The 21,475-nt window shown below is 48.3% G+C and overlaps 1 protein-coding gene across 1 annotated transcript in view; it reads right to left on the bottom strand.

Moving 5' to 3' along the window:
- IPO9 (importin 9) overlaps window positions 1-20,117 on the bottom strand; it is a 36,813-nt gene extending 16,696 nt beyond the window's left edge. Inside the window, 11 exon segments of the mRNA XM_050327108.1 lie at window positions 90-188; window positions 1,237-1,388; window positions 1,883-1,941; window positions 2,700-2,800; window positions 7,310-7,429; window positions 8,998-9,084; window positions 9,382-9,470; window positions 9,917-10,118; window positions 11,074-11,160; window positions 11,491-11,552; window positions 19,956-20,117. Of these exon segments, the coding sequence (XP_050183065.1) occupies window positions 90-188; window positions 1,237-1,388; window positions 1,883-1,941; window positions 2,700-2,800; window positions 7,310-7,429; window positions 8,998-9,084; window positions 9,382-9,470; window positions 9,917-10,118; window positions 11,074-11,160; window positions 11,491-11,552; window positions 19,956-20,106 (1,209 nt within the window). The 5' untranslated portion in view covers window positions 20,107-20,117.
- Window positions 20,118-21,475: the final 1,358 nt, after the last annotated feature.

Below are 21,475 nucleotides of genomic sequence, written 5' to 3'. Positions count from 1 at the left end.
GTAACACTCATTTGTGTGGGACTGGGGAAAGTTGGCCGGGTTTTGTCAATTGTTATTGCTCTCCCAGTTGTATCTAAAATGTTTCGTACCAGCAGCAGATCCTGGGCAGCGATCCTCACTGTGTAGGAAAATGTATCATCGTCTTCATCCTCCACAAACTGCTGGGGGTTTGCAGTCCAAACTTTTATCTGCAGGAGACAAGAAGAACAGGGCAGCTGAGGATTCAGGACACCACGGGTAAAAGGCAGCTTTGCTGTTCCCAGCAACCTGTTGTGCAAAACTATTTTCAGAATTTTTCTCTGCCGTAAGGAATCTTCATCCTCAACTGATTTTTCTTCTGTTCCATTGGAGAAAACCTTTGAAAAGGAGAAATTCTCTTTGTTCTGAGCTCATCTTGCTCTTCTGCCCCTCCTTTGAGATCAGAGTTTGACAGAACTAATGCCTGACCTGGAATCAGTGCTACACAGCTTTATTTATAGATGAGGAGTGGAAGAAGCAGATGAATCTTTTAACAGAGTGCCTGTTTTTATGCATGTCTACCTAAACTAAAAGATGATGGCTGTCAGGCTTGGGAGGCCAGGAGCCATGCAGAATTTCAGTACAAATCATTTCACCCTACTAGCACAATATTTCTGCTCTCAGAGAAACCTCTTTATCCCTTTCATTTTCACATCATCATAATCCTTCATGAAGGGAGGAAGGAAGAAAGCCTGGGAGATCTGGGGCAGTTCAGCCTGGAGAAGGTTCCAGGGAGACTTTTACTGTTGCCTTAAAGATTGTTGCCTTTTTACCAGGGCCCCAGGACAAGGGGCAACAGTTTTAAACTGACAGATGGTAAGTTTAGATTGAATATACAGAAGAAAGTCATTACTAAGAGGGTGCTGAGACACTGGATATGTTGCCCAGAGCAACTTGTGAATGTCCCATCACTGAAAGGCCAGGTTGGACAGAGCTTGGAGCAACCTGGGTGAGTGGGAGGTGTCCTGGTTCACGGCAAGGGGTTGAAATGAGATTGTCTTTAAGGTCCCTCCTGACCCAAACCCTTCTGGAATCTGTGATTTACTGTCTACCTTACAACATTTGGGAACTTTTAGATGTTATTGCCCCTATTTGCCAAAGCAAAGTCACAGAACAACCTATTAGACTACAGCAGTTTCCAGGCACTGAAACTCTTCCCAGGACACTTGCTGGTTTAAATCTCTCTTTTTTTGCTTCCTACATGACAAACATGCTCACCTGCTCCTCTGTGATCTGCATGTAAAGAAGGATGTAGTAGATCAGCTCTGGCAAAGCCTTCTTCACCGTGCTCTTGAATTTGTTGTTTTCCAACAAGGCGTGAACAAATTCAAATATGCTGAACACCAGATTTTCAAAGCCCAGCACTTCACCTGAACAAAGGGGGAAAAAAAAACCAACATGAATTAATATACCAATATACAGAAAGGTACAAATGGATGTCAAAATAATTACAAACTGTTACCTTGTCTGACCAGATGTTTATTCGTTCTCCCTGACTATCCGGTGCAGCAGCAGCCCCAGGAGGATTTCTGACCTCATCACTTTCTGCCCTCTCCCCACTACACCCCCCTCATTAAAAACTATCAAGCTCAACCTAAACCCCATTTGGTTTCCTTTTGTTCCATTACTTTTCCCTCAAAATTGTTGGACTCATCCCTCGAGCCATTAGAAAACTTAAATTGTGCAGCTTCCTTGATTACAATCACAAGTAACTTGCAAAGAAGTGATGGACACTGTTCTGACACCATAAATGCACCTTTAAGCACAATTTCCCCCAGTGTTTCAGTCACTCTTTTGACAGCAATCTTTAGGTAACTCCATTTCTCTTCAAAAAAGAAGGCAGAAGTGCAGTGCAAGCTCTTACCATCAGAATCCACAGGGTCCTCCACCTCTTCTGTGTAATTTACTTCTGTTCTCACATAAGTGGATGGAGTTAAGGAAATGCAAGTGTCTTAAGAACCTCATCCATTTTGGAATTAATCTGTTTCTATCTTACAATTCCTGATAACTAGGGAAGGTTTCTTCCTTAAAAAACCCCTTTGATTTTATGCAGAATCCTGTGTTTCACAGAGAAGACAAGCCCCAGGAGCTCCTGGCTTTGTGCACTGCCCAAGTTCAAAGACCACTTTCCATCCTTCACATCATCTGATGAACTTAGGCCAAACCCACCAAGGTAACCCAAAACTTCATTTATGTTAAAACTTTGCAAGAACAGAACCCCTCAGACTCCACTCCTGCCAGAGGACGTGAGCCAATTCAACACTTCACTGCTGCCCAAGGGTGAGGAGCCTCCCCACGCTCCCACATCCTACCTTAGGTTGGCTCTGCTCCCTACCAGGCCTCTCCACAAGCCTCAAGCCCTGGGAAATGGGAGTCAGAGAGTCAGGACAGGAGAGGGAGAAACACACCATCAAAAAGCCAACAAACAGCTCCTTGTGCTTTCATAGATTCAAAGAATGGCTTGTGTTGGAAGGGACCTTAAAGATCACTCTAGTTCCAATTCCTCTTTCAACCTAAATGAAACAATGGGGCCTCCTGAAGTCACAGAAATATCCTGTTCTGTCTGGCAGGGCAGGCCACTCCACACATCGTGCTCCTCAGCAGCATCCAGGTCATTGCTGTGTCTGAGACTGAGCTTGTCCTGCTGGACTCCAGTTAAAGCCCTTCACTCCCAAGGATATAAAGCAGCACTTTCCGTAAGGGTGTTCCAGACAATGGGCAGGATCTGCTGCATCGATGAAATCATGTGCTTGGGATAGTTTTTCACAAGCGCTGTCACAGCCTGGAACCAAAAAGAACGTCAGTCAGAAGCAAAAGTGGGAAAACCATCAACACTCAAATCACAGGCTGCCGTTTCACTAACAACTGAGATCATCCAAAGTCCTCCTGTCACCGAGGTCTCCTCCTCTCACTTCACTCCTGACCACACAATCCCTTCTCCTGCACGAGCACTGACCCACACTCCTCGTGTTTCCTCTTGTGCAGGGAAGCAATGGGAGGACACAGGATGTGCCACTGCAGTGAAGACAAGGCCATAATCCAGTGACAAGGCAATGACTCCAATCCAAAGCACTTGGTTGCACAGCACTGTCTGGATACAATTCCCACCTGGAAGCTGTCTTGTCCCAGAAAACGAACTCCAGTGTCATGCAAAACCAGATCACTGCCCATTTCCCACACACACGTGAGCAACACATCGGTTTGCACACCCAGGGAGCAGCTGCAGGAGCAGACACCCAGCCAGATCAATTCTCTTCCCAATTCTCTGCCAGCCCAGCGCAGGGGCTGCTCTGGGAGCAGCTCAGCAGCTCCACAGGGGATTGTGCCTGGACCTTTGAGAACCTGATCACCCTGACTTAGGGGAGCCCTTCCAGTGACGCTTGCCAAAACCCTTTGGGGATCCTCCAGGAGCCAGAGAGCTCTCACTCCACCATCTCCTCCCACAGGGGCACAGCTCCAGTTACACTGAACTGGTTATGGATCAGCCCCTGCCAAACTGCCTGACCAGTGGCTGCTCCGAGACACGCAGGTGTCACTTGGTTTCTGCTTACCCAATACACAAACCACTTTGTGTAGTTTGTTTGTTTGTTTGCAGCACTGGGTACATTAAGAGAAATTAAAAAAAAAAATAGGAATTTGCCTTCCAGGAAAACAACAGCCATTTAGTATCAATATTAGAGACGAGCAGAGATAATCCAGATAGGTGAGTTTGGGAATGAGTCTGGCAGGGGCTGGGAGGAATCATTACAGAAGGGTCTGCTGAAGCCTCTGGGGAAAAAAATTATGCAGGTGCTGACAGAGGATGTGAACCTGATCTGCAGGAGTGCTGCAAACTCAACACCCTGCCTAGGGCCACAGGAGCATCTACACAGGCTTGCTCCATATGTCACTGCTTATGAACCCCATGTAAATGTTTCTGTGCTCTATGCCCAGCCAATCTTGCAGGAAGCACTGCTGGAGTGCTGAGAGAGTTCTTCAGTTCAATGGCTCTGCAGTTGTGCAGTTGTAACAATAGAAGGCTGCATTTGCAAGGTTGCCACAGCCCTGCAGAGCAAGTCATTAAAAAACAGAGCACTCTCCTGTCAGATGCTGCATTTCAACCTCTGGCCTCTCATTCTGCCAATTCCCACTGCTTATGTGAACTCAAAGAACATGCTACACACATCTCCTCCTGCTCTGCCAATCCCCACATATTGCTCCAGCACCTACTGAATCCTCCAAGGAAACCCTTGCCCTTGTCTCTTCAGAGCAAAGGCCATGCTGCTCCTCAAGCAGATGTTTGATGGCCAGGCCAGGCACTGCATCCACACCTGAGCCACTCACAGACACCCCAAAACCACCACTGGGAGAGCAAACGACAGCCCCTGAACCCCTGCTCGCCCCACAGCTCCTGAACCCCGCTTGGCTTCCTACCTGTGTCTTTAAACAGAAAAGGAATCCCCAAATCTTTGGATAAAAACCTTAACACACACACAGCAGAGAGCACAATAAAGTGCACTGTCAGTCAGAGTGAAGCAGGGGCAGGTGACATGGCCACCAGCTCATCTTCCTCCCAAGAACAAAGAGGGCATGACTAATTATTTTTTTCTAATTATTTCTTCCAACAGCAGGAAAAACGTAAGCATTCACTTCTCTGACCCACAGGTGCTGAACAGCTTCTAAGCACAAGCAAAGGAGCACAACAGCAAGACTGTAAGATGTTTCAGACTGGTGGTTAATTGGTTAATTACTGCACACTAAGTACATCATATCTGTATTCCATTGCTGTGAAATCTGCCTTAAATCTCTCACCTGACATGTTTAATCACTCTGTTCCTCTCAAAACAATCAATAGTGGCATGTTCAACACTGGAATTAGGATTCAAGAACTGCACAGTTGCAGCTCATTCATCCTCAGAGGCACCAAGTTAATTCACGCTGAACTATTAAACAACACAATAATAATTACACCACGGGCATTTCCTTCTAATCCTCACAGCAGATGACATTTTTGTTGTGGTCAAACCTCCCATCTCCTCCAAGGATTAAAGGCCCTGACTTTCCTGCTGCTAACTGCTTGTAAACTTGTACCTGTACTGGGAGCAGCTGGGGACACATTAACCATCAGTGGTTTGTGACCCAGCCTATTCACTCTCCCAGCCAGGATAACTGTCCATAACTGTCCCAGAAGACCAGGTTGATCTGCACACTGCAGAGCAGGATTCCCTAAAGCTTTCAACACTGTCCTGCAGAACATTCTGACATGGACAGCACGACCGTTTAGGTCAGGGCTGCCTCTGATTTCCATCAGGAACTCCACGAACCTTGGAGTGCAAAGCTCTCAGGAGACAGGCAAGGCAAAAAAAAGTCTTCCTGTCATTTGCTGCACAGCACTTCATTAGGGAATAAAAGATGGGATTGAGTTTGCATCTGGTTGAAAATGTGCTATAAAAGATTCTCAATTCCCTCCTCCACTGCATCAGCTTTTCAAGGGGGCCTCATCTGCAGAGCTGGCTTAACTAATCCCCTGAGGTTTCTTCCTTCTGCATTACCATGACTGTAAAATCCACTTCTCTGAAAGTGAAGGCAATTTATGGGTCTTTCACCTGAATCCCTTTTCCCTCAGAAAATTGGTATCATCAGCTTAAGAAACCCTAAGTGACAAAACCATGAATTAAGCCTTAAGTCAACAGCTAAGAACACTCATCTCTTCAAAAAGAGCCTCCTACAAACCACTTGTCAGCAGCAGATCTCCTGAATTCACTGTTAAAATCCACACTGATTCTCTGCTGCCCTGGATGCCACCTGACACACAGGAGTGTATTCAGACCCAAATGTGCTGCACCTCCCCTGCAGAGGCCAAAAGCAGAGGCCCTCACACAGTTAAACAACAGAGTAAGGACTTGGTGACATTTCCTCAGGCACTTTCCCAGCCTGTCACACTCTTCAAGAGCCTACTGGTGAGACCAGTGCTGACACACCAGTGCAAGCAGCCCCAATGCCAGTGTGATGTAAATAACAAAACATGCTGCAGAATGGATGGATGTACCAAGAACAGAACTGGCCTCTGGTTAGAGTGACACCATCAGTTACAAATGTTTTCCTGTGTTTCCTCTGAAAACCACTTCTTCTCATTAACCACCCAAATCTGAGTATCTGGAGTCAGAGATTCAGACATTCTTGAGCTGCAGGCTGGTCTGAATTGAGATGACACCCTGCAGAGTGTCCCCTTCACGTTGGTGTTCCTGTGTATCATTGTCCATGGAATCCCAGTGCACAGCCAATGGAAAGGGAAAAAAACCCACAAAAGACAAGACACTCTGTCAACATCCTGCCCCAATCTCCCTCCCATTGGTGCTGCACAGCAAGAACAGCTCCAGTTGTTCTCAGAGAAGCCACAGGATGCCCTGAGCAGGCACTGCTGCCTCGAACAGGACTGGGACAGTTCCACAGAGCTCAGAGCTGCTGGTTTGAGTAACAAGAGGGCACCTCCCAGCATTTATTTTCATTACTGCAGCACAAAGCTGGTCATTACGAAAAGCTTTTGATGCTTGTCTTCAATAACTTCCTTATTGTTTTCTTCAGGGAAGGTGGCTGAATGGGCCTCAGTGTCCATCCTCAGACACCTGTACCCTGACCTGAACCTCGCTCACCCCAGCACACAGGTAAGGAGATGAAAGATATGGATTTGATCCTGCAACTTGTGCTTTTGGCTCTTCTTGGCTCTGCCACGTTGCAGGCAGCACATCCTACAGTTCCAGTGCTTTCCCAGCTGTTAAAGGGGTCTTCATGCCTTCAGTGGCCCTCATCCCCATGCACTCAGAGCTCTCCAATCCAACCTTCTTTCTCCAGGAAACCAGGAGAATACAGACTTGCCCCATCTCTCTTTCTCAGAGACTAAAGAGCAGGCAAGTTCTAGAAAAGCACCTGCACATAAAGTGCTTTTAAAACTTCACTGCAGCAGAATTCTGCAGCACCTTTAGAAAAGACTGATATTTAACTACAGAGCATGGTGCTCAAGGCACATCCACAGCACCTTAGATCAGAAAATGAATGACAAGGACAGATGGTTCTATGGATTGGATCCCTATGGATCATTTTATGGACAGATCTCCATGGATCACACCATGGATATCCTCAGTGCAGGCAGAACAATTTATTTCAGTGGTGCTGGGAGCCAAATAACTTCACTGCTCATACCATGAGCAACAGCAGGAGATGTGCCATGCTCTGGAGTTTCTGTTTCCCAGCACATGTGACTGGGTGCAGGTATTCAATTCTTTCTTCACTTCAGCAGTCTCAAGTGACTCACCTTTAAGACTTCCATCTTAAACCCACTGTCTGATGTTGGTCCATCAGGCATCTGCAGGGCCTGAACAAAGGCTTCTGTGAACTGCTGCACCACAGGGAAAATCAGGACCTTGGCTGCACCCTGGTTACAAACAAGGCAAGCACAGGTGAATACCAGACACAGAATTTCTGACCAGAAGCACCAGAAATTGCACTTTCCTGCTACAAAAAGGAAGAGGGACTCATGGCAACTCCAGAATATTGCAAGAGCACGTGAAAAAATTGATTCAGACATCACTTGGGCTCTCTCCTCGTGCTGGGAACTAAGCTCACCTGAATCCCACCCTTGAAAACCCCACAGCACAGGCTGCCACAAAAACACACCCCCACATCTAACTCATCATTCTGAGCCTAAAGAGAGATCCAGACAATCCAGTCTGGAGAGTCTCAGGAGCACTGCTCATCCTTCTAAGGAGGCATTTTATTTGATGAGCTGAACCCTACCCTGCACCACCCAGACATCCCCAGGCTACAAAACAAACTGGGGTGACTCCATCACACACAACAATTACCCTGCACCCTGGGCTGGCATTTCTGTCCCTCCAGAGCCACCCTCCCCCACACCAAACAAGCTCTTTGTGAGCTGAGCATCAACAGCTGGCCTGAAGATTAACAGGATGACTCTTCCTAGGAAAACGCAGCAAGTATTTTTCCAGATGTCGAAGCATTCCATAAGTAGTTCTTGGCAGAGCAAGTAAAACTGGACCAAAATAATTTTAGTGAGATTATTCTCCATAACTCCATAGCCAGGAGAGCAGAGTTGCATGTTTAAATCAACTGCTTATAAAAAGATTCCCCCCCTCTTTTTTTTTTTTTAAGTCAAATTTCAATAGGAAAAGTTTTGTATCCAATGTAAAGGACACTTTCAGCCCTCCTGCAGAATAAGACAGTGGGGAGCTATTACTGTCTTTAGGATACTGGTACCAGCTGCACAATGTATCAGTGCAGTCCAGATATGGTGTAATGGTCAGAACTTCCCAAAAGTCTGCAATGGATTGTTCAAACAGGGAGGGAACAGCACACAGAGCACTCAGCAATGACCAGCCAGCAGAGTGAGAGTCACTCTTCCTCATCCTCACTCCCTAGAAAGTTAGAAAGTAGCATTTATTGTCTGGGAGTGCTGGCAAACCCACTGGTCAAAGGCCACATAAAATGCAGGTGTGCTCAGTTAGAGGCAGACAGGAGACTCCTGTATAAAGATGCTTGACTGCAGAGTGTTTGTTTCTTAACAGCTGTTCTTCCAAACCTGGGTTGGGTTTGGCTTCCCCCACTCCTTCAGGAACACAAGGCCTGGCAGATCATTGGGATACAAGGTTCACCTGGAGACTGGGAGCTAAGCCAGGGATTTCCAAACAAAGGGATGATACACCAGCTCCTCTCCACGCTGACTCCCCTTTCTCTGAGCTGTCACAAGCATGTAAGTGGTTAAGTCACAAATTAAACTTAATTATGGACCCCAGTCCCAGTATCAAGGCATGCATGTAAAGCAGGGAATCTGCCACTTTACACGTATTAAATTACAGCCTCTTCCCCAGAATTCCAGCTGACACAGTACATCATTTTCCAACCTTTCATTTCCATATTAACAACTATTTAGAACCTCACTCAGTTTGAATTCAGAGTCTCTTGTATGTCAAGCTAAACTCTTGCCTTTTCCAGTTCCTCCATGTTACATATCATGTGGGCACACGTGGTAAAAATCTCCACTGCACGAGACCTGGTGCGGATCCCATAGACCTGGAGAAAAGTTCAAACCAAACATCAGGAACACATGATTCTTTTGACACAAAATAGTTCCTTTAATTCTCATTTCATTCTATTTATATTTTGCTTTAGCTTGATTCTTGCATTTTATCACTAGCTCCAACATTTCTGTTGAATCATTAGCTGCTCCCAACTATCACATCATCCAGAAAATTCTTCAAGTCTAACTCATACCACAGTACAGCTTAACCATTGAATCTGGACCTTCTCTGCTCCAAGAAACATTCCCACTAATTCCATCCAGTACCAGCCTCACCATGAAGACCATACCTCTGCCATTGTGAAAATCTTGTACATCTCTGGAAGAATCACTGGAGCAACAAGAGGCATCTGTATGTCTGTCACTTCCCGGGTAAACTCTAAAAAATGGAAAACAAAAGGAAGATCCTATAAGAAACCCAATTTGTAGGCAACATCAACAATGGAATCATTGAGAAAGAGTAAATGTACTGGAAACATGTTGATTTGTACTTGACCAGACCAGGGTCATCTGGCCTACCCAAGACAATCCTCCAAGGCAGGAATTAAAACAGCACATTGAAAACTGCAGGTATCTGGAAAAAACAGGGTGTTACAATCAAAGTCCCTGCTGAACTATAACCTGGAGCACAGAACCTCCTTCCTCAGCTCTGGTGGCACCTGTAGAGCACACGATTCTAAAACAAGCAACAGGCCCAGGAGAAGAGCAGAAAAGAAGCAAATTCTGACGTCTTCAATTTGGAGTGAAAAGTGACAGAACACTCGCTCAGGGAAAAGCCTAAACCGCCTCCTACATCAGCCCTGCCCAGCTCTGGCACCCACCTACCTGTGAGCACCCTCATGGCTCCGTGCACAGCGTTGAGATCACCACTGACCAGCATCTCCATCAGGAGGTTGAAGAGCTCGGGCCAGGCCTCGGGCCAGTCCCAGTGGGCGATGGCAGACACGGCGTAGGCCACGCTCGAGCGCACCTTGCTGATGGATTCCCTCAGCCCGTTGGGGAGCAGCTCCCTAATGGCAACTTTTGCCTGGAGAGAACAACAGTGTTCAGAAAAAAACAGATCCACAGTCGTGAAACAGTTCAGTAACAAAAAAAAAAATTGTACCTGTGGCTGTATCCTGGTTATTGATTCAACACTGATTTTACTAAATGAACATCCACGAGGCAAAACCCCCCCTGCACCCCATAATTGTTTTATGGAAAGCTGCATGGTGTGTTCTAACGTAGCATCTTCTCAGGCAGAGCACCAGACAAGCACACAGCAAACAGCTCACAGCTGCAACTACACAGGATGTGCATATCTACATGGAAGACATCCAGAGGCAGCCGAGACAAATCCCAGCTCCAGTGTCAGGGACTGTGTTTGCTTACTTTGGAAGATTTCAGTAAACAAGAACAGTCACCCAACCCTGAAGGGACAGGAAAAAATAAAAGCCACTTCTGGGACATAACTCAAGCAATTATCTCTGGATGGGATGAATCATACCCTAGATGTGAAAGATGCTCCAGTTAACAGCCAGAGTGGAAGGGGCTGGAATCTCTGGCCATTTTAGCTGCTAAACATTCCTGCTGAACAGCTTTTTAATGAAACCCAGAAGAGCTTTAAACTAGACTCTGTCATGGGAAAATAGCCTTTAAGTCCCAAGCTAAAAAACAAAAGATTTAGCAAATCTCCGAAAAGGGATTGCCAGAATCAGTATTTGTGAAACTTAGAAAGCAACTTCTCTTCCAGTCTTGCTCTGAGAGCAGCAGAAGCATTATGGCTGAACTTTCCCTACAGGAATCAGCCCAAGCTTCTCAAGCCCAGTGTTGTTTTAAGCAACTGAAACCAGATTTTTGAAGTGGAAAACGTCAGAAACCCTTAACTGAAGCCATTAATCCTCAAAATACACAAGGGCACCGGCAACTTTTTAAACCGCCCACAAAATTAATATTCTCGATGGATAAAGTGTCTCAAAGGAGAACATGAAACCAAGTCTTACCCTTTCTGTGGTCTCTGGAGGTCGAAACTTTTCCGACTGGGAACACCAGTGAGTTTCCACATACTGTTTCAGAATGACAGATGCCAGCTGGAGCAGAAGAGAGGGCAGGAATCAGGAACAAATCTTGCAACCAGGGCAAGGATCAGCCCTGACCTGTTTTGCTCAGCCTCCCATCCCACCACGCTGCTTTCAGAGGGGCATCAGGGCTTATTAAGTCAAAAAAGCACTATTTGCAAAAAACTAAGAGTGTAACACCTGAGTAATGTTGAAAGAGAAAGACTCTTGAGAAATTTAAAAGAAAATGGAGCAACAGTAATAGAAAGCTGATTTTTTTTTAACCTGGAAACATAAAGGAATGTTTTTAAAACCCACGGAAATTACCATCAAAATTCCTTCTAGAGTTCCAGGCAAACTCACCTGCCGGATGGCCAGAGCTCCCTGGGGATCCACAGTCAGTTCTGCTAAATGAACACCAAACTCTGCAAGGAGAAAAAAACCCCACAAATGTTGGTATCATAACTTTTATTCCCACACAGCAAAAGTCATCAAGATTTTTGGAGAAAGACATCATACCAATTGAATGACTCATATGTGGGAAGGAGGAGACGATTCCAAAGCACAGCTACTCAAATGAATTATGAGCATTAATTCTCCCCTGTGCTCTCCACAAAAACTTCATTTATTGTCTCGGCATCTTATTTCCTCCTCTCCTGGGCAAAAAATTTTGTGATGCAGGCTAATAACCGCAAATTATTCAAAACTTTAAAAATACATATAAAACTCTTACGTACGATGCAAAATCATTACTCAAGTTCCTACAAGGAGGGATGCATAGAAAAGATCCAGGCTGGAGGAAGACAGCAGACTGGCAAGCAGTTTTGGGCAAGCTGGGTTCATCCAGAGACTGATCTGGAGACATCACTCCAGCTGCCCCAACCCACATCCCTGAACAGCCCAGGACACACTGAATGCCTTCCCAATCAAACCTGTCCCAGCACAGCGACACCAGGACTGCCTGGACAATCCTTTGGGCTGTGGGACCTATTCCAGCAAGGAATTTGTCCAGGAAAAGCAAGAACTTCTTGCAATTGCCAAGCAAGCTCTGTGACAAGGGCAAAATTCCAACGCTCGTAACAATCCTGTCGAGAACCGAGCACAGGAAATAAAAAGCCAGGAAGAGCAGCTGTTCTGGTGTGGTAAATCCACATGGCTCAATACATTTGCTGAAAATTGCAATTTTAAGTTCCAGGAGGCTGATAACTGTCCTAAATACCTCATTTCATTTCACCAGTCTGCTTAAGAATCGCATTTGTGGCGTTTTAGTTCTCAGAAACTGCGGAGCAGGAAGGGAAGCCCTGAGGTCCCCTCAGCACGACCTGCGGACAGGCTGAATGTGCTGACCAAAATGGACTGAAAATTCTGCTCCAAAGGAGTTCTGCAGCTTCCCTCAGCAGCACAGCTGAGTGCTTCACATCCCAGTGCCTCCTAATGCCCACCTCACTGCTAAGAGGCTTTTCTGCCTTTAAGAGATAATTGCCTCTCACTTTCCCAAGCTCACACTGAACATGCCCAGTTCCTTCACCCTTTCTTCACAGATCATGCATTTAAAAAAGAGGCAAATAACCTTCTTATCCCAGCTGCAAAAGCAGGGAGCCTCATCCCGAGATGTACTTACCATAATATTTCCCTTAACTGGAGCAGTAATTATTCTACGTGCTGTCTGTGATTTCCACACTTGAGCGGGGCACTGCTTTTCAGCCCCATCTTTAAAGGGTAAATGGAAGGGTATAAAGGGTGTAAATGGAAGGGTATGAAAGGTATAAATGGGCAAGGAAGCCAGAGTAACTGCAGCAGCTTCACACAGCTACAACTTATTATTCTATTTCACAATCTTTGATTTGTTTGCACACATGCATTTGATTTATCCCCTTCAGATACGGTGCTCTGCACCTGACTTACACTATTTAGTTTCTCCAGCTTTCCTGCATCTCCTCACTGCTCCCCAAGCAGATTGCAGTGGGACACCAGGCCTGCACTCACTGCTGCATCACCAAGGGCTCTGTCCTAAAAGCCCCCTGTGACTGACAATAAGTCACTGAAAGCCCCCCTACACAAAGGTTTTCAGCCCAATGTGCTGCTTAAAAATATTACAAAACTGTCCCTTCTTCACTGATAAATGACCACTGTGGTAAATTCCTCTCAGGGATCCCGCTGAACTCGCATCGCTCGTACCCAGCAGGGAGCCAACTTTCCCGCCAAACCAAACTGAGATGGATTGATTGAGAACAGATCATATAAACCAGTATTAGTTGTGTTGCAACTATTTATCCTATTATGTTATAAACACTGGCAAGCTGTTTAATGAGCTGCTCCAAGAATCCTTCCAGGGACTGGAATTACACTGATCCTTCCACAGCTCACTGGCTCCTCTTTTCCCAAAGAATTGGTTTATTATTGGGTGTTTTCTCAGTTGGCTGGGAACTTTCTATCTTTATCATGGGTAACTTCAGTTCAAATGCACCTTGATAAACACTCCCTCCACTTATATTTTGTAGATTTGAGGTATCAGAAACATTGAGTCTTCTCCCCAAGACAAACTCTGTATTCAGAGACCACTCACTGCAACACTGAAACCCCTCTTGAAGATGCATTAAAGCAGTTCTGTTGGGAAGAAGCCCACCCCATGCTGGAAGAGTGAAGCACAAGTGATGCTGCAAGTTTTGTGGTATCATGGTACCTGTAGCTCTTCTCCTGCTAAAAACAGACAGCAAACTGTATCATGAAAACATCATCAGAGTTTTAAAGCATCAAGCTAAACATGCTGAGCCACCTGCTCTGGAAGAGGAGATACTGAAAGAACATTTACAAGACACATAAAGCAAATCTTCCAATCTAAGGCCACGTTCAGATCAAAGCACTGGTTATCTCCTGCACAGGACTAGTATCAAATAAGATGGACAGGAAACTCTGAGGAGGGTCAGCGTGCCCAGACTGACCCAGGAGTTGATCTGCCAGGGTCAGCACCATCCTCACAGCCACCTGCACATCTCAGCTCCTGACAACAAACGACTTTGCAAAGGACCGAGCTGAAGGGGCTTTTTCACGCACAAGATGTCCCAACACAGGCCACACTGAAGACAGCCCTACAAATGCCTTCTCTACCTGCAAAAAGGGCAAACAGAAACACATGATGCAGGCAGGCAAGAGAAAAGGCAATTCTCCAGCCTGGAGCCATTCATCTCTCACCACCACGTTTCCAGAGCACAAGAGCCGAGAGCTCAGAGACTTAATACTGTCACCATAAAACATCCAAGCTGCTAGCTAAGCAGGCAAGCAGGGAGCAGTGTTTCCCAGCTGTCTGAGAAGCTGACATTAAACCTCCTTATCCATATAATTTAGAGGAATGTGTTACACACACTGCTCCTCTCTGTGGGGTGGAAGCCATTCACTTCACAGTTGGACTCATGATCCTTGTGGGTCCCCTCCAACTCAGAATATTCTGGGATACTGTGGGGTAGGATCCTTCCTGCTGGACAAGCACCTCCTTCAGAGTGCCACTGGCCCTGCCCTGACATTCCTGAAGGTGATTTGGCCTCCACACTTTCTCCACTGTGGTAAGACCTAGAGAAAGAGATCATTTCTCCACATTAATTACCCTCAAGCCATACAACACTGGTAGTAGTGCACACGTGCACACCATCAGGGGAGGCACGTGGTGCTACCTGGATGGACCAGATAAAGGACCAGAAACACCAACCCCACTTCACCAGGAACAAGCTGGTGCCACAGTCAAGCCAAGCTGAGCACAGCAGCATTTTCCTGTGTCTTCCCCCTACACAGTCTCAGGGATTGCATTTATTTACGTTCCATTAAAATCCAGAGACAACAAAGGTCACCAGGTGAACTTTCACCTTTCCAGAGACCCACAGTAATGCTTCTCCCATCCCCAGACTGCCATGTGGTGCCTGTTATTTCAGCAGACAGAAGATGCAGACCAGGTAAGAGACTGAGTTTTGCTGAGGGCATGTCTGGCAGTGGCCAAAGGGTGACACTGCAGGAAGAAACTGCCACCGTGTTCTTAATCCAGAAGTGAAATCCAATATTCCTCCAGAACATCTGTTTGGAGTCTGACAGAATGCTTCCCTTGGGTAGTGCAGCCTGTTCCAGAGGCTCTGACCGGGCATTGCCACCCATCTCCTGTACAAGCACCAGCCAGATCCACCATCAACCTGCTCCAGGGAGCTCCACTGCACCCTCAAAACACCTGAACCATCCTGACCTGGCTAAGACCTGCCTGGAAAAGAGCAGGACACAGCACACAGGAGAGCCAACTGCTGCAATGGCTTAACCTCATTACACAACCCACCCTGCAAGCAGCTTAGGAAAAGAGGTGGGAGTAGAGCAAGGCTGACCCAACACATCTCCCCCCCACAGGAAATCTGGGCATTAGGAACCTCCTGAAGTGGGTGTTATGTCTGCCCACCGTGTTTAATGGTTCTTGATGAGTCTTTTCCTCCAGGAAATGCTAAGCCATTTTTAAACCATTTCTACCTCTAACATCCAACAGTGATGAGTTCCACAGTTTGCACACTGGGAGCAACAGCCTAATTCCTTCTGCTTGTTTCAGATTCCTTTTCCCTGACAGCCCAGGATATTCTATGATTCGTGATCTCAGCTTTGTGAGAAGTCACAAACAATCCTTCCTCACTCATCTTCTCTGTAGCTTATTATTTCAGGGCCTCCCATCTCTGCTAACCCTTTCCCAGGCAGAGTGTCAATGGATTCGCTCCCTCTGAGAACAGAAGCTTTTCCACATTTCTGTGAGTGTCTCTGCGCTCATTTTTGCTGCCCTGCTTGATCCCTCCCGAGAGCAGCAGGCCAGTAATTCATGCAGCACTGGCAGGAGGAATTTATGTCGGGCTTTGTTCTCTGTCCCCTCCTTAACGGTCCATTTGGCTTTCGGAGCACGGCAGAGCAGTGAATGGGTATTTTCAGGGAACTCTCCACACGGACAATGGGATTTCTTCTCCCAGGGACAATAGTCAGGACCGCCCATAACTTTTTACAGCACTGTTTGGGCTCTCTCCCCTTCCCCCAACACTACTCTGCTGACCAACACCTCCCTCAACACACCCTTCCTGAAATCATCCTGTAATTTGTGCCACCGATTCTCACTCTGGCCAGCCTGAGCAGCGCTATCAGCAACTTTGTCACACCACTATTCACCGTGTTCCACATCATTCACGGATTTGCTGAGCAGTCCAGCTTCACCTGGGACTCTTGATTGCGTCCCTGTGCTCAGCAGTTTAGTCTCTTCAAGAAGTTTCAGTAAGCGAAATTTCCTAAAAGCTTTTTGGGAGCTCCAGGATTCCTTCAAACACTTCTTCTGCCACAACAATCTCATGTGCCTGGCTCTCCTCATTCCAACTGCTGACGTAATTTTAACCATTACAGGCAGCGCAAAACCCACACCCACTCACCTGTACCAGCCCCAGCATCCACCCCACTGCTCCTCACCTGAGAGCCCTGACCTAAAGCTGTCCCCAGTTTAACAACTTACACTTAGCTGGTGCCCAAGTGACCTAAGTGGTAAGTTTTACAGCCCAACTCATAGCACAGCAATTGGATGTTTGAGTCCCTCTAAACTCCGGGAGATCCATCCTGCAGCACTTGCTATTTAAAGCAAACTGGTAAGTGAAACTGCTTCTACTTGGGCTTCAACCTGATGTGGGTCCTCCAACGTGTCTCCTTTAGAGGCCCCTCAGTGTTGCAAGTGAAGTCAACACCACCTCAAGGAATTGGGCTCTTCTGCAGTCCTTCTGTACTCCTTGGATGCACCTTCAGTCACCTGCTGGCTTTGAACACCCCTGAAACACTCCTGCGACATCTGAAAGCGTTTCAAGTTTTTATGTCTTTAACAAGTTCCTCCTCAATCTCCTTTTTGCCCCACCTTCATTTGCTTTGCACTAGAAGTGCCAGCACTTGTGCTCTTTCTCACTGCCCTCGATTTTCCTTCAGCATCTTCTTTTAGCTGTGTAATGATACGACACTTTTTGTTCTTTTAAAGTATTTGTGACACACATGATCTACATATCTTCACCTCAACAATACAGTGCTGGCACACAGCAGATTCCTTTAGCTCCTCCTCTTGCTTTTTGCAAGCTTCCTCATCCCAAAAGCAGTACAGAAAGGAGATTATAGCTTATTCCTCCCGTGCTGCTTGACTAGGACAAGAGAGGAGGAATCAGAGATGCACAGAATAATTCCCTGAAAGAGACCTTGGGAGGTTTCCAGTCCAACCCCCAGGATCAAAGCAGCATCTGCAGCATCAGATCAGGTTGATCAGATTTTCTACACAGGTCTTGGAGATACTCAAGGATGGAAACAACACAGCTGCTACAGACAATCTGTGTAAAAGTTCCTTATATCCAGCTGGAACCTCTTGTTCCAACTGGTGCTCATTCTCCTTCCTCCTCTCCCACCCCCCAGTGTCTTGGCAGCCTCCTCATAGATACCAGAAGGTGCTGTCAGACCCACCCCCAAAACCATCTCGGCCTCCACACTGGAAAACCCCTCCTCTGGTGGGTGCTGCAGTTCCCCAGCCCACTCGATGCCCCTTGGCTGAACCCACTCCCCTTGGCTGCTGCAGGTCTTGCCCTGGGGCTTGGAAGCCAAACTGGGCAGGCACTGCAGGTGTGGTCTAACAAACCCTGGCTGGAGAGGGCTGATCACTGCCCCTGCTCCTGCTCACACGGCCCGGGATGCAGGAAACCTCCAGGGCACTCTGCTGGCACCTGTCCAGCTCCCAGGCCACCGGCATTTCCTGTCCCTTTGTCACAGAGCTGCTCCCCAGACAGGGGGAGGGCCGTGTCAGTGCCTGACCTGCATCCCTGCAGCTGGATTCTCCTGTCCCAGGAGCAGGACCTGCCACCTGTCCTTGCTGAATTCCAGGGGTTTCCTCTGCAGGCAGCCCTGCCCTCAGGACATCAACCACCTCCCCTCCAGTTTGGTGTCACCTCCAAACTGCCCCGTGCAGGTGTTCTGCAGCCTCCTCCGGGTCACAGAGACAGGTCCTGCATCAGCCCTGAGAGTTGTGGGATGGAAACCACAGGGAAATATTAGGAGACTTCAGGGTATTTGTAAAACCGTGACAAAGTAGCCACGTACACAACACCAAATGCAACTCCTCTGCACGCCTGGGCTCTCAAAGGGACCTCAGGGACATCCATCACCCAGAGCCCTCAGAAAACATCTGGAAGTCTGTCACTCAAACAGACTGTGGAAAGGTTCAGACTGTTTGGGGAGAAGCTGCCACTGAGGAGCACCCTGACTGCAGCGGCTGTGAAGGCCAAGGCTCTACAGTCGATGAACCTCCCAGAACTTCCAGACTCCATCAAATCATTCATTCAAACTCCCAAGAGCTGCAGGGGCAACACACAGAGCTCCTGAGAACGCCTCAAGTACCTGAGAGTGGTACAAGCACACCGAGGGACTGCACAACAACAAACATTTTATCAAACCATCTGCCTTCCTTCATCCCCACAGCAGCACAGTCACAACACCTCTCTTGGCCCTGTCTTGCTCTCAATACCTTCCTTCTTTGTACCACAAATTGCCTCTGGTAACGTTTCTGAGCTGGAGCTCAGGAACAGTTCACAAAACACTTCACAGAACACCTTCAGAATGGCACAATCAGACAAAGGTAAGGCAAAATTTCCAGGAGGGGCCACAACCAACCAGCCCTTCGAGCCGCCAGGCCACAGGCACAACGTCAGGCCCAGGGCTGCAGAACTGCACTCCCCAGCTCCTGTCCCAGCAGGGCACCTGCAAATCTTCCAGTGGTTTCTACAGACTCCAGACATTTGGGACGGGTCATAAAACTCAAGCTGAAGTGAAACAAAATCTTAGCACTGACAGGTTTTTAAGTGTAGCTTCCACACAGGAAAAGCAGCAGGTGCCTGAACCAGCGGAGTGCCACCATAGGAAGTCCAGAGGAGCAATGGAATGATTAAAGACACTGCTTGAATTTGGGGTGTGGGCTCTTTTAAGATCTCTCTTTCCAAAGCCAAAGACCAGCTGCCACTCCAGCTCTGGTGTCCTGCCTGTCCCCAGCTCCCCAGAGCAGACAACGGGTCCCTGTCACTGGAGTTCCACACTGGATGAGGGCACAGCTACACCCCGACTGCGCTCAGCCTCAAACACGGAATGCACAGATGACGACCTGCAGAACACAGCCCAGAGAGAGACAAGGAGCTACGGGAGAGGGTCCTGTGGAGGCCACAAAGATGGTGAGGGGTCTGGAGCATCTCTCTGATGACAGACCGTGTGAGCTGGACATGGCTAGACTGGAGAAGAGAACGACTGAGAGGGAATCTCATCAATCCACACAAGTATCTCCAAGGTGGGAGTCAAGAGGGTGGTTCCAGACACTTTTTGGTGCTGCCCAGAGACAGGTCGAGGAGCAATGGCCCGAAAGTAAACCACAAGAAGTTCCACCTCGACACGAGGCAGAAGTTCTTCCCATGGAAGGTGGCAGAGCCCTGGAACAGCTGCCCAGGGAGGGTGTGGAGTCTCCGCGTCCGGAAACATCCCAAACCCACCTGGAGCAGGTGAGACAGGAGCTGCACTGGGTGATCCCCAGAGATCCCTTCCAGCTCCAACCATCCCCTGACCGAGCGAGAGGCACCGGGCACGCACCTCCAGGAAAGGAAACCACCAGCCGGCAGGAAACCACCACCACCACCACCTCGCCCGCTCCGGGGCCGAAGCTCGCTCCGAGCCCCAGGCGGGGTCATGAGGCGCGGGCAGCGGGACCCGCGGCAGCGGCCCGGGAACCCCCCCCCACCACACACACACACCCCCTGAGCGCGGCCCTCACTCACCCTCCGTCACCTCCAGCACCTTCACCTGCTCCTCCGCAGCGGCTCGCACCGCCTGCACCGGGCACAGGATCCCCGTCAGCGTCTCCACCAGCGCCTCCTTCAGCCCCTGCGCCACCGGCCCCGCTCCGGGCCCGCCGCCGCCTCCCGCCATCGCCGCCCTGCGCGGGCCGCGCGCGCCAAACGCGGGGCGCGCGGGGAGGAGGGGCCGGAGGGGGGGGAGAGAGGGGAGTCGGCCCACAGCGCCCCCTGGCGGCGCGGAGGACCGCGCTGGCCCTGAGGGGATTGGGGGTTTGGTCCCTGAGGGTCGGGGTGTCCCAAACAGGCACAGCTGGGTGACAGCGGGCGGGGATTGTTGGTAACAAGCTGCGAGAAAGAAAGAACAAGAGGTGGCTGGGGAAGGGGGCCGTGAAGATTTTATTTTTTTTTTTTTTTTCGGGGCAAATATCTTCGTTTGTCGTTCCTGGGGGTCAGCACGGCACGGCCCGGGGGCCGGGAATGGGGCTGTACAGGGGGATCCCAAGACCGTCCAAGAACCACCCCCAAAGGCTCCAGCGCTTTTCCAGAAAGGTCTGAAGGAATGGGCTGAGCATGAGAATTCGTCTGCAGGGAGAGTGAGAAGCCTGCCCCCGGAGCAGGGAATCCTGCCCAGGAAAAGGGCAGAACCAGGACTGGGGATCTCTTTTTCTCTCTCTTCCTTTTTCTCTCACCCCTTTTCCCCACACCCTGACGGGGTGACCACGCCGTGTGAGCCTCGAGGAGCCCACCTGTGTTTTCTGCAGCTGTTTATTTACGAAGTATAAGCAATTTTACACAGTGTTAGTTAATGGTTGGACTCTGATCTTACTTAGAAGGCTTTTTCAACCTTCACGATTTCCGTGCTTCTCTGATGCCATCCCACCAGACTGTCACTGGAACTCAGCAGGTCTGACACGTCTCTGCAAGTATTTGTTAAGAAGGGGCAAAAATTATCACAATGGGAACTGATTTATCTACCTTACAAACATGTTGTGAAAACCGAGGCTGCATTTTCGGGAGAGGAGGGTAGCCCAGAGCAATGCCTGTCTAGCCCATCACCCTTTTGCTGAAGTGATAGCATAACCACTCTGAATGCTCCAACTCATCCTTCCACAGCTGTAGAAATTCCATTTCTTTAAATCTTCCAGGCTTTGCCAGGTTTGAATTCCCACCAGTTTCGCACGGGCTCTTCAAAGGTTCCTGTGGGGATGCTCCTGCAAACCCAGCACACAGAGCTCCCTGGTCAAACACAGCACACTCTGCCTCCAAGCTGAATGGTTCTGACATTCCTCTCCCCTGATGTGCTTTAGGGAAGACAGTTCAGTCACCACAAAAAGATATTCTTGGCATGAAAAGGTATTTTATGATGAACTCCTTGTTTCCTCCTGTGCTGTTTCAGCAAGGCACAGGAGCTTTGAGCTTCCCTGCAGATCTGCACCAAGGAAAACCCCACAGGAAGATGTGCAGCAGGCATGGATGGGACTGCTGGGACCGGCAAAAATCCC

Source organism: Myiozetetes cayanensis, unplaced genomic scaffold (genome assembly GCF_022539395.1).
Source record: "Myiozetetes cayanensis isolate MyiCay16 unplaced genomic scaffold, myiCay2020 scf32, whole genome shotgun sequence".
Taxonomy (NCBI): Eukaryota; Metazoa; Chordata; class Aves; order Passeriformes; family Tyrannidae; genus Myiozetetes; species Myiozetetes cayanensis.
The sequence above is the reverse complement of the archived record's forward strand: the minus strand, read 5'-3'. Positions and strand labels throughout refer to the sequence as shown.